This window comes from Rhamphochromis longiceps, linkage group LG15 (genome assembly GCF_057381845.1).
Source record: "Rhamphochromis longiceps isolate RC_006_pf linkage group LG15, R_longiceps_female_GT1.1, whole genome shotgun sequence".
Taxonomy (NCBI): Eukaryota; Metazoa; Chordata; class Actinopteri; order Cichliformes; family Cichlidae; genus Rhamphochromis; species Rhamphochromis longiceps.
The window spans coordinates 20,577,108-20,595,501 of NC_140571.1; the positions used below are offsets into that span (position 1 = coordinate 20,577,108).

At 39.2% G+C, this 18,394-nt stretch overlaps 1 protein-coding gene across 1 annotated transcript in view; it reads left to right on the forward strand.

Annotated features, from left to right (window-relative positions):
- Positions 1-18,394, forward strand: part of man1a1 (mannosidase, alpha, class 1A, member 1) — a 170,053-nt gene that overhangs the window by 143,114 nt on the left and 8,545 nt on the right. Inside the window, exons 7-11 of the mRNA XM_085381419.1 lie at positions 262-355; positions 7,895-8,010; positions 11,240-11,459; positions 13,530-13,702; positions 13,969-14,084. Of these exons, the coding sequence (XP_085237545.1) occupies positions 262-355; positions 7,895-8,010; positions 11,240-11,459; positions 13,530-13,702; positions 13,969-14,084 (719 nt within the window). The remainder of the gene's footprint in view (positions 1-261; positions 356-7,894; positions 8,011-11,239; positions 11,460-13,529; positions 13,703-13,968; positions 14,085-18,394) is intronic.

Consider the following 18,394-nt stretch of genomic DNA (forward strand, 5'->3'; position numbering starts at 1 on the left):
GTCCAGAGTCCAGATAAAGATGAGTATGTAAGAGTATTAGTTCTTTATTACATAAAGAAAAACAAAAATCCTGAACCGGAGATAAACAGTTCACATTAATTGATATCAATTACATCTTAGTATTGTTGTGTATAGATATTTAGTAAAATTAGCCTGCTAACTAGCTAGTCCCTTGTATAATAAAATATAATGTGCATATTTTGCAACTTTTGAGAATTTTAAGAAATATTTATGTTCTTTTTTTCTTTCTTTTAATATTAGGTAATGAACATCCGTAAAGTACTCAATCGCCTGGAAAAACCTCAGGGGCTATACCCCAACTACCTGAATCCCAACAGTGGACAGTGGGGCCAACGTAAGTCCTGATTCCCAGTTTCACAACCTGTATTTTGTTCTTTCTTCCCTTTTTATTTGTATTGCTTACATGTATGCTAATACTGCTTTAAACGTTTGTATAGTACTTTTCAAAAACAGTGTTACAAAATGCTTTACAAAAAGAAATAATCCACACAATAAAATATAGTTATACAGCAGGGAAAAAGTAATAAGAGAAGATGAAAGCTCAAAGGATAATTTATGAGGGGGGGGGCTCAAGCACCAATTAAACCTCTGTGGACGTTATTTTCTGGGATAAATCCAGTCAGCCATTCAGAGGACTATTTAACATCTACATTTGAAATCTTTTCACGCTATTGCAAAGGCTTAAAATCAAGCTAATTCCTGCTATTCACCAATTAACTTTTAACCGCTGAATACTCTCACTAGGTTGGATATCTAATGAATGTCTAAATGGCACTGGCTAAAAACAAGTAAAAGTTCAAAAATGATGTGGTAGACGTCTATATTGGCTACTTTTAAAAACATATGTGACAAGTCATTGCCAGTTTGACTGACCAGTCAGGCCATACCGCCACACGTGTGTGGTTCACTGAGCCGAGAGGTGTGCTGTACGAGGATTTGAGGCAAAATGGTGCACTGTTTATTTGCAGTTTACATATCAGAAGCTGTGCAATAAACTAAATTTTTTGGATATAGTTATGAGAGAGCTTTATATAAAGTCAACGTAAGATAACAAACTTTGGGAATCCAAGTTGTTTTGATTGCATCATTGAGAAGCTGTTTTGTGCACATCCAGGATTCTTGCTCCATATTTTTGGCCGTCGTTAGATCTTTCTTTTGTTTGTTTGAAGTACCTACTTAAGAGAGTGAAAGTGCACAAGCATATCCTTTGTTTTTTTTTATGTAGAATTCATTGCTGCAGCCAGGGCTAGTACAAAAGTGACTGCCTTAGACTGATTTATAGGTTTAGTGTCTTTTAGACTTATTGGTCACTAATTAGCTAACATACACTATTGTAGGTCCATTAGCAGCACCACAGTGCTGTCACGTTCTTTATAGGCACAAGATGATGCTAAACATACTCTAAACTTAAACTTTAGATGCTTCTTAAACCCAGTTTCACAAACAGTGTTAGATCTGTGAGAGTTTTTGAGAGTAGGCATCCATGGTTTCAAATAGCCTCGATACATGTAGTGTTTTATGTCCACTTTAAAGTTCCTGCCTACTCACCAGATGCTACAGTCAGAGTGTGCCAGATGTTTCACAGATGGCATAACTGCATCCAAATCAAAGTTGCCACTCGCATGAACTGTTTGCGTTTGTTTGTCTTGACACAATAAAAAGGCAGTAACGTTTCAGTCCCAGGTTTCCGCTGGCTAAGCATCACCAATCACAGCCAACACCCTTCACATGTTGAACTCTTTCTTTCTTTCTCATTTGGGGATTTAGCTGCCCCCCAGTTCTTCCATTAAAGCTTATTTGAGATATGAGTGTTTAGAAGGCTGCTTTGAGTACTCTGGGCCATCCTTAACATGTGGCGGATAAAAACTGTGTTAATCTTCTCGGGTTCGTTCACTGATTAACGAGAAAGTAAACATCTCCTCTGTGTGCTGTAATGCTCGACCCTTGAACTTGTCGTTTTCTTGCTAGTTTATGCCTTTGCTTTGGACAATAATTTTTATGCGTAATACTAAAGTACGTTAATCAAGCGTTCCTGTTGTGTTTGCACATTTTAAGATTTATCTCGGGCACAAATGCAAGACTGAGTCATAACTTCCTCCACAGAATAAAGGTGAAATGGATCAGTGTGTAATTAAAATGAAAATTGTGGGTTGAAATCTTTGGGTTAATAATTAGCGAGACTTTGAGTCTGGTATCAGAAATATTAATAAAATTTGCATTTATCACTTGAAGAATGTCAGCAAGGTTAGATCGTTTTTATCCACAATGACAATGACACACTAATGCATGCAAATTACAGCTCGTCTAGATTACTGCAGTGTACTTTGTGTCGATCTTTTAAAGAAAAGAGATCTACACCTGCAATTTGGACTGACTAAAACCAAGAGATACCATCTTATTGTAGTCATTACTCTGTCTTCAGCTCAGATTGACACTTTGAAAGGGTGGCAATTATTTTTCAAATTTTCTGTGAACTTACCACCATTTATTGTGCATTAATGATCCTTTACCATAATTTTAGATAACTTCTCTTTAAACCGTACCAGAGCACGAATGTCCCCTCCCCTCCTTATCTGGGCCTGAGTATACTTAACATGCCCCCCTCTCTTTCTTTCATGCACTTTGCTGTTTAATTGAGGCTCTTTTTGACAGAACTGACAAACTTTCCTCTTAAACGTTGGCTTATAGATTTGCTTATTACTTACTGCATTCATTAGTGTTTTGTGCTTAGGTTGGGTATACAGAAGACTATTAATATGACTCGTAACCTGAAGCATGCGCTGCTTTATTGTCATTTTTGGTTCCAATGGGGACCATAATTTACTAAATGGACATGGTGTTGGTTTCAGTGAGGCTTGAAACTCACAATTGAAACCTTGTGTCACAGGCTGGGTCTCTGACCCAGCACTTTGAGTTTTCTTTGTATTGTTCTTATTTTTTGAGATGTTGTTAGTTTTGTGTTATTTCCTATTTTGCCTTTAGTTTAGGCAGTTATTGCTCCTGGGTTTTCTGTTTGAGTTCTTGCATTATTCATCACGTATTTGGTATGTTAAGTTTGTATTGTCATGTCTAGTTTTAGTGTTTCCTGTTTTATTCTGACAGTGTCATGTGTTCTTTGGTCATTGTATTTAGTTTCACTCCTCCTGGTCCTGTCATTAGATTCATGTCAGTCAGCTGTTTCCTCATGTGTCGCCACTTCCCCTGATCACCTCATGTCTGTATTTAAGCCTTTTGTTTTCTTCATGCCATTGTCAGTTCGTCTGTTTATCTCACCAGGGTCACAGTTTTAGTCATGGTCTTAGCCTGTTTACCTCACCTCAGTCATAGTTCTAGTTTTCGTTTGTTATGTATTATTAGTCTTAGTCATGGTCTTTGTTTATTATTTTTCCACCACAGTCATAGTTTAGGTTTTGGTCTCAGTACCATTTAGTATTTTGTTTCTTAGTGTTTTTGCCTGTTTGTTTTTGGTCTCTTGGTTCATTTCCCTGCCGTCATCGCATTAAAGGTTCACCTTTCTGTTAATCATTACAATTCCTCGTCATCATCTGCTTTTGGGTCCTGTTTCCACACACATCGGCGCACCCCGCCTTGACACCTTGAGTTCATCAGCAACGTGGATTTTACGGTCCGTTGACGCCAAAGTCACGAACACGAAGGTTTGGCTCGAATTACTCACATGAAAGCAACGAAAGCAAACCCTGAGAAAAGAAGCATCACAATAAACAGTGAAAATAACTGCTGCTGGTAGCGCTTTTACTTTGTAACCATTGTAAACTTCGGAGTATTGAGAAACTTGGGCTTTATGTTATCTTAAGGATCTGCACTTTCGCCGTAACGATTGTCACTTTCATAACTTTCATTCAGATTATTTCACTTTCTTTGTTTTTTGTTTTATCTGTCTACTTATGTCTTACCCAGTTGTGTTTATCTTAAATGATCCCTATGCAAATGAGATTTAATTAAAGTTTACCGAATGAAAGTTCTGTATAAATATTATGGAGCTCTGTTAACAGTGACTGAAGATAAAGAGTGCTAATATTTGTCCGTTAAACAAAGTTGATATATGCTGTTTCAGTAGTTAAACAGGCTGACAGAATGATCCAATATTAGTTTAAATTAGCTTAATAAAAATGTGTTAAGTTGTACTGCTTGTAGCTGTTGTGGAGCTTTTGTTAGGCCAGGGACACTCAGGAAGCTGGAATGAGTCATGCAGAATTACCTATGCAGTAATCTTGATATAGAGGATTAATACATGTTGACGCATTGTCCCCCAGTCCCGAAGTTTGTTCCAGAGCGGGGTATCTTTAAACTAATTTGCCACACCTCTCCCTTAGTCTATTAGATAACCCTGACACCACTCTGTGACACATTTTCCTAAATCCAGATAGGAAAGATGTCAGTTGGGGCTCAGATTAAGAGACTAATCTCCAAGGCCTTTGAATGACTTGGACACTTCTAAGGTCATGCCGAAATGGAGAGGCCCACTCTAAAGAGAAAATCCTTTACACTAGCAGCAGAGGAAGTGTTTCTGCAGATGGGCCTAAAGTGGAATATCCTCTTCCTGTTCTCTTTCTTTCTCCTCACTGTGTCATCACACTTTCCATTTGAACCTTGACTTTCTTTAAATTATTGAAACCCACTATTTACCCGTGTCACTGTCAGGTATTTTCATACTCACTCCAAGGCACGTCTTTAACATCTCCGGTGCTGCACAGGTCCGCACGCTCATGCTTCTGACAAGGCGCAGGTAACAGGGTGTAATTTTAAAGTCATTATCGGACTCGTCACACCGTGCGACTGAACAGGTAATGATAATAATGATAGAAACGTGAAGCTGGAGGAAGAGGAAATAATGGAAGTCTTGATCACAAAGAGAGAGGAGAAAGGACAAGAACATAAAGAAAGGTGTATAATGTGGAGGTGATGTAACTTATAGTTTGGGAGAGGAACCCAGCACTAAAAGCCTCTCCTTTCTAACAGCACTTGTCATACGTTGGAGGAAACTGCCAGCTGGGTACATATAATTAAAGTGACACTGACAAGCGGAAAGAGTGGGCCTGCATATCAAAATCAGTTTTTCAGCCTGTTCTTAAAGCTGGTTTAAGTGGGGTTGACCACTAGAGAGCAGAAACCAGTGGCTTAATAAATTTATTATAGCGATTTAAATTAGAAGGTGGATGCCAGGTTCTTGAAGCTACAGAGACAGACACATGTCCAAACAACATTTAGTCACCTTATTACAAAAATGCCCACATGGAGGGCAAACAGGGGTTACAAGGGGAGATTGTGATTCTCCCAGATTCATATCTTCTCACTTGCTCTCTGTTAAATCCTGAATTTGTTAAGTCCTCACATATATCAGCATGAATCATCAGGCCCCATCATGCCTTAAAGACCTCATAGCATCATGTTATCCCAGCAGAGGACTTTGCTGTCAAGCTACAGGCTGACATGTTCCTAGAGTTTCTAAAAGTAGAATGGGAGCCTTCAGCTTTCAGGCAACCAGCTCCTTCTTTAGTTTCTGGAGACATTCCTTCTGGTTTTATAAGATTAGGCTTAAAACTTTGCTTGTTTTTATAAAGTTTGTAGTTAGGGCTGGGTTAGGTAAGCCTGAACAATCCTTTAGTTATGGTGCTAGATGCTCAGACTGCTGGGAGGTTCCCATGATGCACTTCAATAACCTCTTTTCACTCCCGATGTGTTTACATGCCACTACTGTATCTCTCTCATACCTTGCAGAGTTTTTTTGGCTTGTTTGTTTGCTTTTTTCAGTTTTAACAGACATCTGCCCCTCTCTGACTCTGGTTCTGCTGGAGGTCTCTTCCTAAACGTCATCTTTTCCAAACGTCACCTTTGTAATCATAGGGACTGTCTGGCTAATATTGCAGGATCTTAACCTCACAGCATAAAGCATTTTAAGGCAACAGTTGAATTTACTGTACTACCTTCCAGATTATTTTTACCAGGTTTGTTTAGCCAAAAGAAAAGGGATTATTGGAATGCATGGAGTATTGGACTGTGTGCAAAAACACATGCTTTGTCACAGCAGCTCAAGCAGTCAGCAGAGACAGGTTAAACCAGTATGAGACTGGAGAAAAGTTTTGATCAGGTGCCCTTTTTTGAGCATTTATCTTAAATATCCATGGCTTCAAACAAATCAAAAAAATTGTCAGGTTACTGCCAAACAGTTTCTTCTGATATGTTGCATATCTAGAAAATTCTTAGTCATCATGCTGCATTTTGACCAAATTTAGTCACAACTGTGGAGCCCCAGGAGTTAAACACAACATCGGGAGCGGCACCAAAATTGCCCTTTAGCCTGCTGCGTTTTCATTTCAGCTGCCTGCCAAGAACTGCAAAGATTAGGCAAATTAGCGTAATAAAGGATTAGAAAGTGACTTTGCTTGAAACATTGTTTTGCATACACAATACAAGAAGGATCATGCGCTTTGTAATTTATTGCAGTTAGACTGTGGAGTGTGAGTTGATAGGTAGCAGTCGCACACAGAGAAGGGAAAGAAGACTGAAATTACTTTAAAAACTGTTTTTTCTTTTTTCCACTTTTAATTCTTTGTGAGTATTTTACATTTAAAATAAACTATTATTCAATTTTACATTATGATAGTGCCATGTTTGCAACACCTTTCCACATAAAATCTGATACAGGTCTTTTGATTTCCACAGCAAAACAAATTAGAAATCCTTTAATCGACTTTTATTAATGTTTTTTTTTCCTTTCTTTTTTTCACTGATATGCGTTCAGCCTTTATTAGAGTTCTGTCAGGTATTGTTTTTTGCCACCTTCTATTTTATTAAAGGGGTGTTAGTATCTGTAGTATCCTAAATCTGAATCTGCACCTGTGGTTTACTTGCTTTTATTATGTGATGGGCTGAAAAACCACTGAGAGCACATCCACGATTATAATGGTTGGCATTTAGCTGACACTCTTAACCACAGCCAGCTACTATGATTTCATCCAAGTATTTTATGCAAATGATGACATACTCAATTAGAATTGAAACTGGAAGTTCAAACAAAAGAAGGAAAAATCGTCGCTTTTATGCTCGTCTTAGATTTTTTCATCTAGACAGAAATTATGCAACAGTGATGGGGAAGGCATTTGTTGAATAAATTATAACTCGGGGATCTCTGCTGCTTAACGCTGTCTGAAAAAATATCTCCACACCGCAGCTCTCCAGAAAGGCTCTCTCTTTTACATATTGTGATTTGAAGTGTTTGTATTTTATCCAAACAGCTGTGGCAGTGACTTGTGATGATTAAGTCATAGTTTCCATCCTCGCTCTGTTTATAATATATTAAAAAAATGTTTGCACAAATTTATTCCAATCGCACAGCTGTAATGCCGTTTGGCAGACTGCTGATGGTCTGTTTGAAGCGTGTGTCATCTCTCCTGATTGGCTGGTGGTGCTGTTCCTGTTTTTTGTTATTGAACTTGAGGAAGGCCGGGTACCGTTATCAGCTCAGAAACAAACTGTGTTCAGCTCCGTCCTCCTTTTTGCCTCACTTTAACATTATCACAGTTGACATTTAATCTCTGCACACCACAAACAACCTCAGACTCTGTTAATGATGCATGCATATGGATGAGGCTTTGCTGACCATCAGCAGGACGAATGCGAAAATGCTGCTCGGCTTGCTCAGCTCTGTGAAGGCTCACCAATAAAAAATAGCACGCACACACATACAGAGTGCTGTTGTTTATCTTGGATCACCGGTATTCCACATACACCGTGTCATGTGAGGATGATCTTTGGATGGCAGTGTGATCTAACCCAGAAGACAGATGGGGAGGCCTGTTTGTTTCTGTGTGTCTAAGTGAGTTTCACTCCTTTCTTTATCTGTGTGTTGCAGATCACGTGTCCGTGGGTGGCCTGGGTGACAGTTTCTATGAGTACCTGCTCAAGGCCTGGCTGATGTCTGACAAGACTGATGAGGAAGGCAAGAAGATGTACTACGATGCCCTGCAGGTACACACACTCACACACACAATGACACGCTTTTCAAAATGAGCTGAGGCGACTTTGACTGTTTGTGATTGAGGGGGGAAAAAAAGAAGTATTCAGAGTTTCAATCACAGACTTCACTGGAACTGCAGCACGTAGTAAAATGAGCTATCATTCAAGTGATAGTGGATCTCTTTATAAACAGATATCTGCAGGAACGTTTTACTTTTGCACCAGAAGCGTTCTGGTTTGGCGTTTTTTGTGTATTTGCGATTTAGGTGACCACATCGCAGCAAACCAAACGTGACACAAACTGTGTGTTTGTGTGAGTAACACCACTAATGCTAAGAGGTGATCTTTTTTTTTTTTTGAAATACATATATTTGGCACATAAATGACAAATATACAGTAGTTTATCCAACTAAATTTCCAAGTTTCCTTACAATCATATTCCTTTTTTTTTCTATCCAAATAACTGTTAAAAGAGTTACCTGTTAAATCTACTGTGTTTTTGTCTCTTTATTATAATAATAGTAACAAGAGCAAAATAAATATCTGTAACCTCTAAATAAAACCTGTGAGAATTACCTTTCAAAGTTTCGTCCTTGTTGTTCAGCTGTTGCTCTAAAAGTGTCTGTCCTGCTTCGGTAACTTTTGTAAACTCGAGCCAATCAAAATGTGGAACATTGTCTCATTATGTGGTACGAAGGGATGAAAACGAGGTGCAGTCTCACATAAACTGGGACACATCGTCAACCTTCTGTATTTGTAAAGAATGAGCAGCAGATGTAATGGGAAGGTTTGGCCCAGATATCGCTTATTTGTGGAAAAAAACTGCCATTGCGGCCAGAGGCCAAGTCAGCAAACAAGCCTGTGGGTTTCCGGACCGAGTGATTTTGATAATCACTCAATCATTTTTCAGGCAAAATGTCAAAAATACTGTCCAGGTTCATCCTTTAACTTAGAGGGATTTGCTGCCTTTTTCTGAATATTTGGGGTTTTAACTGCTGATGAAGATATTTGAACAATTTTTTTTTCCAATTAACTAGACAATTGTAAGATTTTGTGTTACAATAGTGCATGTTCATACAAAAGCTTAGGATAATGAGGTTGGTGTATACAGGTAATGCTGCTCAATACGCTCAGTTACAAACGTCTGTTTGTGAGGGCAGCCAATCAGAAGACAGTTGGCTTAAAGGGGGAGGAGCTAAACTGCTTGTTTAAAGCATGGAATGAACTGAGGGCCTGCACCAGGACCCAGTATAAGATAAATAAGGATTATTTTGAATAGTGAATCACGCAAAGCTGCTCTAGTAGTGTCCAAAAGTATAAATAAGTCTGTGTAGTACTAAATTAATTTTACAAAGTATTAGTCGTGATTCTATTTTCCAGTCTTTATCATGTGTTAGCACTTAGTGAGTAATGCAGACAGTATTGTGTATCTGCTTTGTATTTTATTGCTAATATATGGGGAATCCCGAGGTAACCTCTGGAAGGCTGTGAGTGTATTACACATACAGCCAGTGACCTCTAATTTGAGGCTGTTCTTGCTGAACTGACAGCATAAGGGTCTGTTTACAGATGGTGAACTGTGTGGATTTACTCTGGGGTTTTGCATCCTCCGTGCACCCTCTGAGTCATAATAAATGGTTGTTGGGTAATAGCGGAAAACAAGCATGAGGCCATCTTTTGATATTGAAAAGTGGCCTTTTTGTTGTATTTATTTCTGTCTAGCTTTGAAGCTTTGCAAGTGTTACTTGTTGCCTCTGTAGTTTTATGCTAAAATATGCTATTTCACAGATTTAATTTTAGTCTAAAGTGGAGAGTTTTGTGATTTTTATCTCAAGTAATATAATCTTCAGGAGCTTGATACAGAGTTTGAGCAGATGGAAGGATGACACAGCTGACAGGACTACTGCTGAATAACAAAAGACACAACTACAGTAACAACAGCACTCGTAAACCCAAAGGATAGATGACACACGCACAGACAGACACACGGAGACAGCTTTTCTCTGTTAGAACAAATTGTCAACTTAAGTTGAGGTGACAAGCGACGGGTCTCAGCTGGAGAAAGCTGATTGTCCGTCTGTCTTTCTGTGGCACACTGGGAGCGAATATATTACACAGCGACTAAAATTCAGACTTAAACACGCTGGGATAGTTTACCCATAATCCCTCTTGATCTTTGAGGATTATGGGCATTCTTGTTTTATTTGTCAAGGAGAGGCTCGGGAGGAAGAAGCAGCAGGAGGTCTATCAAAGTCACAACAAAACAGAAAAAGAAATAACTTTTACTTTTTGCACAATTTGTGCTCCTTAAAGGGTCTGTAAATAGAAAAATACAAGGTTTTTCATTTTGGAGGACTACTTATCCATTAGAGATAACAACTGGAACCAACACAAATCAGTAACTCTTAAGATGATTTAGTTGTAGTTTTTCAATCATATCTAGCAATCTAGTCTTTGGTGATGAAGGTAAATCACAGCCACAAGCATTTCTATATTTCCCAATGGGATTGACATGTTTTCTTATCTGCAGATATCTGCTGAGACTGAGTATAAGGAGGAAATTATTATGACATATTATGACTAGAAAGAAATGTTTGTGCACAGCTTCAAGCATATGTTTTCTCATGTGCTCAGGGGTCATCCCAGATCTCTGGCGGTATCAATTGTAGCCTTGTTATAACAGTTTCAGTCTAATACAATTGATTTTCCCAAGGGGCCACATGAGAGACTGGGACTGTTGTTGAAGGCGACACGAATAAGATGAACTCTCTTATGCTCAGTGTGAATTTTATCCCTTTAGAAGCTTATTGGTCTATAGAGATAAATCGGTATAAAGAAATCAGATAGTTATTGGGCATACCTGAAGTTAGCTAATTTATGCGGGCCTCCACAACAGTCCCAGTTTCTCATGTGGCCTCTTGGGAAAATTAATTGCCCACCTCTGATCTAAAAGCTCAAAGTGGATTTTTGTTGTTCAGTGATTCAAATTAAAGCAGGTGAAGCTATGAAGACGCCGATTTGCCGCACTGGCATCCACCTGTCAGTCAAATAAGCCATTAATAATGGATAAATTCAACCCATGATATTATATTACCATGGTCACTTTCTAGAGTCTTAGGTGAGCCTGCAGTTTAGGCACATCTGTGTTGACTGTTAATGTTCTCTTCCTCATCTTTAAGGTGCGACAACAGTCACATATTTTAACCAAAGCTAACACGTTTGTAATCTGCGTTTCTTTCAGGCAATAGAAACCAACCTGATGAGGAAGTCAACCAATGGGCTGACCTACATAGCGGAGTGGAAGGGGGGGCTTCTGGAGCATAAGATGGGCCACCTGACCTGTTTTGCAGGCGGCATGATCGCTCTGGGTGCTGATGGGGCGCCCGGTGACAAGACGGGCCACCAGATGGAGCAGGCAGCGGAGATCGCTCGCACCTGTCACGAGTCTTATGCCAGGACAAGTAAACAGACACTCCACTTCATCTTTTTGCCCCACTTCTGATTTGGTTTGTTAAGCGTAGATGCATTTCATTGTAGAAGTGAATCTGTTGACATAAATGGTAAATGGCCTGTATTTGTATAGCGCTTTACTAGTCCCTAAGGACCCCAAAGCACTTTACACATCCAGCCATCCACACATTCACACACTGGTGATTAGGGCTGGGTATCGTCACTGATTTCTAGAATCGATTCAATTCCGATTCACAAGGCCCCGAATCGATTCGATCCACGATTCGATTTAATTCGATTCGATTTAAATCTGGGAAATTTTGACAGTCAGAAATATTATAATTCAGATCAGTACATTTACATATTTTTGTATCAATAAAAAGGAAGCTGACACACGCAAGACTTTATCAAAGGTGTGAGCATCACAGCAGAGGCCTTTGTGTCAAAGTAGCTGAAGATAAAACACAGAAAAACATGAAGGGGATTTTTCCTGGCCTGGGATTTTATAAAAATATTCTGCAGTACATCAAAAACGAAAGAAAACCATTAATCAACATATGAACATCACCTCTGAAGTTACAGCGGTTTGATTACAGACACAGCGTTTTGCATTTTGAATAATTTTAAAAAGTTTAAATTTGTTCAGTATTGAACAGCAGAAATGAGGTTTTCTTTTCGGAAGAATGTAAAAGGGAAAAAACAGCGGCCGACAGCCTGTAAACAACAGTAGACTTGTGCGTAACAAGCAAGCGAATAATGAAGAAAGGGAAACTGTTCTTGAAGTACAGAGAGAGAGCTGTGCATCGCAGTGGAATCAAAACAGTAAAAGTCTGAGTGAATTCATGACGATGTTTATGTGAAGCGTTTGGATCTTCTTTTGCTGCTGGTTCGGTCAATATTGTTTGGAGAGAGATCAAACTAACAGCTTTAGAATCGGCGCATAAAGGGCGTGCACATAAAGCGCAGACCCGCCGACAGATCAGAGTCAGCGAGCTGTCGGCTTTCAGCCCCGACTGTGAGAAAAGCGACATCTAACTGATTCTGATCCGCGGGTCCCGCTGTGTGTTTAAGTCTTTGTGCAGAATCCGTGTTCCTGCTCTCATTTACTGTCTTAACTGTTTGGTGGTTCTTGAAATTTTGTGAGATTTCACCTGAGATTCTGGCATTTTGGGCAAAATAAATTTATATTAAAAAATCGATTCAGGATTTTAATGAATCGATGAATCGATTATAAGAACCCACCCCTACTGGTGATGGCAAGCTACATTGTAGCCACAGCCACTGACAGAGGCGAGGCTGCCACCGGGCCCTCTGACCCCCACCAGTAGGCAACAGGTGAAGTGTCTTGCCCAAGGACACAACAACCGAGACTGTCCAAGCAGGGGCTCGAACCAGCAACCTTCCGATTACAAGGCGAACTCCCAACTCTTGAGCCACGATCGCCCCATAACATGTGTAGATTTCTGAATATGGCTCAATCCAAACGATTACTACTCTCCAAATTATCTTTCATGTCAGGTTTTTGAATGCTGTCCATGCACTGTTCATTTTTTTTAATCAAGACACTCAAATTAGTGCTTACTGAGGGGAAAGTGCTTTTAGACTCATTTAAAATTCTCATTTTTAATCAATGCCATATTTTAAGAGGATGCAGTTTTTTCCCTTTTTCCTCTTAATTCAGATAATTGTATTTATCTCCCTCATTTAAATGCATCCTTAGGTCGTGTTCTGAGTCATCGTGATTTGAATGCAGTTCTGGAGAAACCTCACCGCTAGCAGTTGAATAGCATTATTCTTTTCAGTGACCACTGACCTCTAAGTTAGTGGTGTTGCTCTGCACAGCATCTACATATATTACTTATTTACTTACTTACATATTAGTTTACTTTATGTAAATATATGGATAAATAATAAAAACAAAGTGAAAGGGAAGAAAACCAGGCATGTTCACTATTCTGTAAGCCTTACATCATGTGGTTTTCCATACATGTGCAAACATGCAAAATATATAAATATGCTGAAAAACACGGTTCTGTTCTTCATCTCTGAACATTTTCTTGTCTTGTTCTTGTCTTTTGCAGCTTTGAAACTCGGACCAGAGGCTTTCCGTTTCGATGGCGGCGTTGAGGCCATCGCCACCCGCCAGAACGAGAAGTATTTCATCCTCCGTCCTGAGGTCATTGAGACCTACATGTACATGTGGAGGTTTACCCATGACCCCAAATACAGAGAGTGGGGCTGGGAGGCTGTACAGGTAAAATATCTATCTATGAAAACGAAGATTGTGTTAATTTGAGAAAAACTGGAGACAAAATTCTGAAAGGAAAAGTAAAGTTTTTCTATTTAAAAATCCATAAATTGCCTGTAAAAACAAAAACAAAAAAACCTCACACAAGGTCACTCATGATTTAGTGAATAATCCTCCCTAAGGTTCAGTGATTTATGTCACCAGTCACCGATGGCCTTCTTTGTCTCCCTCTCCCTCCGTGCTGTCCGTCTCCATCACCGTCTCTCATTCAGGCCTTGGAGCAGCACTGTAGAGTCGACGGAGGCTACAGCGGCATCAGAGATGTCTACGCTTCATCTCCAAACTACGACGACGTGCAGCAGAGCTTCTACTTGGCCGAGACGCTCAAGTAAGACACAAACTGAACACCCTTCACTTCTGTCCTCTTATGATTGTGCTGTCATTGCATTTTATGGTGTGACTAGGACCCTGCAGCCCCGAACTGACAGAGATGTCAAGCCCCACACAGACACACACAGGTTGTCATTCATTCACACTAAGCTCCAGGGAAGAGTGTCACACACTTCCTGAAATTGAGGGACTTTTGTAGCTGTACAAAATAAGTAAAGTACATTTTAGGCCCAAAATTGCAAGCTACTGCAAGACGGAAAAAATATTAGGTTCACAAATGAGGCAGAAATAGAGGGGAAAGTGTTTAAAGCAGAATCTTTAGGTCTTTTTGCTTTTAGCAGATAGTTTAATATGGATTTCTTAGGAGGAAGAATGTGGGACAGAGGGAAAGAGGGACAACTTGAAGTGTTAAAAAAAAAGTTGGACTCAAACTGTGAACAGTGGGATTACATAGCTGTTGCTGTTATACCTGGACAGCCCAACATTGTAACCAGAGTATCTACAGGTCCTTAAAACACATTTAGTATCAAATTGTCCTAATGTTGTTTTCACTGTTTATGTTTTTACAGATTATAAATGTGCTGTTTTCAGAATAGGCCAGAATCCAATTCACAGTGAAATTCAGAGGTCAGAGGCAGAGAGAAAAGCCGTGAATCACAGTTAACCTAGTTATAGTATAAACCAAAGATTTAGCTTTCTGTATTTAATGAATATGAAGTAGAGGAATATCAGCTGTAAGGATTTTACTTATTTATTAATAAATAACTACAAAGAAGTACTAAGAAATATGTACAAAGGAAGACTGCAGTACAGGGTTAAAAATAAAATGCAACAAAGTACAAACCTTAATTCTCTCAGCAGTAGGCTATAAAAAGAGCTTTCTTCTTCTATTGCCCCAGACTGTGCAACTCAGTAAAATGCACTGTCATTCCTATAACAATTAAACCAGATGATTTCTTATAGACTGGTTATGTTTAATCAAAAAAAAGTGCATTTTTTGGCATAAAAGATGACATGAAGGAGAACCAAAGTGACTTACCAGTGGCAAAGATCTTGCTGTACTGCTGTAACACCAGTAGCATCTACAAGCTTAAGCCTCATTTATACGCTGTTGTGGACAGACAGCTGGAGATATAAACAACTTCAAGGTCTCATTTATGTTGTTCTTTTTAAAGTCCAATTGAAGTCCACTCCCTCATGCACATGCATAGTTTTCATTCTGCCTGAAATATTTGTCAAAGCGGAGCTAAATTGATGAATTTGGAGTTAAACAGCAGAGCTGGTTACGTGGGATGAATTTACATTTTAAAAAAAGCCAAAACAAACAAGAAATATTGTGTCTAGAGAAAAGCTGTAAGACATCTGTCATCTCTCATTTAGTCCTACATATTTAGTAGCTTGTAATTCCAGGACTCAAAAAAGCTTCCTTTTGGTTAGTTTTCTTTGTCAGAAGTGGGATGCGGTCAACACCAAAGGCTTAATGTGGATGGTTTACTGTTATGTGGCTCAATTCCGTGTCTTGTCTTGGTTAGAGTTGACATTTCGGGTGTGAATGTCATATTTGTGCCCTCCTCTTTTTGCTCTTCTGGAGTAAAAAACACTCAAACGCAGCTGGGACTTTCTATCCTGTAGATGACAAAGAGGCTTTTAGAGTTACTGGTAAACCAGAGTATATTCATCTTTTTTCATTTCAACATCTGTTTTGCATTCCCGAAACAGTCCAAAGCTAAACTAGGATGATTTCTCTTCTGGGATGTATAATAACATGAAAAGAATTGGATACAAATGTGCAGAACTTGTTCTGAATAAAAGAATATTTTGCAGCATTATAAATAAACTTCCTCTTCACGACTGAAAACGGTGCCTTGATACATTAGATCTGAAATAGCAGAAATCTAGTAGAGAAAGCCAGAAACTGTGAAAAACACCGCATGTCCTTACACACCACAGGCAGCACGCCGTCTCACTTTTTTCTTAATACATGGCTGATATTTTTACTTAACTGCCCTTATGTGCACGTCTCAGTTTGAATGTGTTAATGTGTGCGTGAGGGTGTGAGCGTTTGAGTGTGCAGCCAAAAAATGGCTCTTTAAACGTGTTGTCAGCCACGCAGTATGATGTCTGGTGGCTAATAGGGCTTTCTCTCGCCTCTCCAGCTGTGCTCAAGAAGACAAGTCTGTTTAAAGCACGAGGAAAAGTCTCGGCTACAGCTTAACGTGGGTGGAAGCGTGTGGTCATGCACTCTGCTGTGTGTGTTTGTGTTTACTTTGTGTGTCTGACTACGCAAAGGAGGAACAAGGAGAGCATTCAGTGTTAGTGTCATTATGAAACATTGGGTCAGTAGTGCCAGAGTCAGGTAAGTAGTAGTAGCAGCTACACAAGAGTTATTCATTACATGTTCTTTTCAGGTACTTTTATAGTATTTTGCTCAAAGTTGCAGCTTCTAGTTAATGTATTTTTTTATGGATGTAACACAATCAACCATTCACAGCGTAGAACTATGTTAAAATTAAAGCTTAAAAGAGCCGGGGAATCAAGGCTGAAAATTCTGCATTCATTGCTCCTGTTAATCGAACATGGTTGTAGGGCACGGTTTTCTGACCAGTTATCCATTTTTACATGAATATTTTTAAGTTGCCTGAAGCAAATAAAGAAAAATGTTCAAGGCGAATTTAAAATCAGCTGTCAGAGACTCAGCAGCATTGAGAAAGCGCGCACAGGCTGTAAAATAGCTTAGTGCAGTTGAGCTTTAGAGCTGATACGACTGGTGATCAGATATCAATACTGTGGCTTCAGGTCTCTGCTGATGCCGAGTGACAATCTGACAGGAGTGTAAAATTATGCCAAGGGTCACACTAGAATATAAACAGGACAACAATGTCCTCGTGACGAGGAAAATTCGGTGGTTTGCATTGAATGTTTTTGCTGTTGGCGACCGATTGCAAGTAGTTATGGCAACCAGCTGTGTTTTACACACATATGATGATCACAAACAGACTGATCGCAGACTGACTCTGTCTTATTCCCACTTTTATCACCGTCTCAGCCCTGATTCCCATCTACAAAGCAAACAATTCACACAGCACACGTATCCAAACACTTTTTTTAGTGTGACTGTAGCATAAAACTCTTGTTCAGCTTAACATTAAACATCCAAAATGGTCCTTTGTGCGAGTTCTTTCTACTGATCATCAATCACGCTGGGTCTTCTTTTACTGCTCTGTCTGAGGGCACGTCTTTACTGCCCGTCTCTTACACGCCAACAGCTCACAAAAACAAAAAATAAGATGATATGATGAATACAGCTTAGGTTAAGTGCAACAAAAGCTTCCCAGCAACTGTTACAACAAAACATAATGAATGAGCGATAGAGGGAGAGAGGCCAAAGCCTCATCGTCTGAGCTTTTCTGCTAGTATCAGCTCATGGTGACCACAGTTTGAGGTTAAGTCACAGATTTCAGAGGAAGAGCCAACAGTTTCTATGCCCACACGACATATAAGAGTGTGCAAATGAACCCCCGCCTGCCACAAACAGATTCTGAATCTGTGGTATTATGGCACATGTTTTAAATGCTGCTAAGAACTGTTTTTAAGTTTTGTGGAAATGTAATGAGGACTCTTCAAAGGCTTTAAGATTCAATGTATGGAGTACATACATTACAAGTACAAGTATTACAGTTACATTACAGTACAAGTATGGAGAGAAGGACCCTTTGGTTGTTCTCTAAAGAGCATTAAAGCTGTTGAGAGTTATGTTTTTTGTTTTGTTTTGTTTTTTTCACAGTACAATATTCATTTTTTATTAAGCAATTAAGCTTTAAAGTTGAATGGAATGCATTTATTAAAGGCACAAGATACCAAATCAATACATTGATTTCCCACATCTGATATCAGCGTTTCTCACAGTTACCATTAACGTCAGCATGAATGTCTTCATTACTGTGTTCATCTGCTGATTATTGTTCAAATTACATCCTTAATTGACAAGAAAGAGTTTAAAATATACATTACAGGTTTCCACAGCTTCCCTAATGTTTAGTATTTGATCATGTGAGACAAATATAATAACATAAAATCAAAACCTGTGTGCATGCATGAAGCAGTGGACTTCATGGATGGACTGATTAAAGACCAAAGTTTCTATTCGCCTCTTTCTCCCGAGCCTCATGCAGATTTATCATCCTCTCCGTTTCCTTTACTCCCTTAGAAATGATATCAGCCACTCCTCCATCTCCCCCTCCTCCTCCACCTCTATCATTTTTTTCCCTCCCCACATACCAGACAGCTGTTGACAGGAAGTCAAGGTTA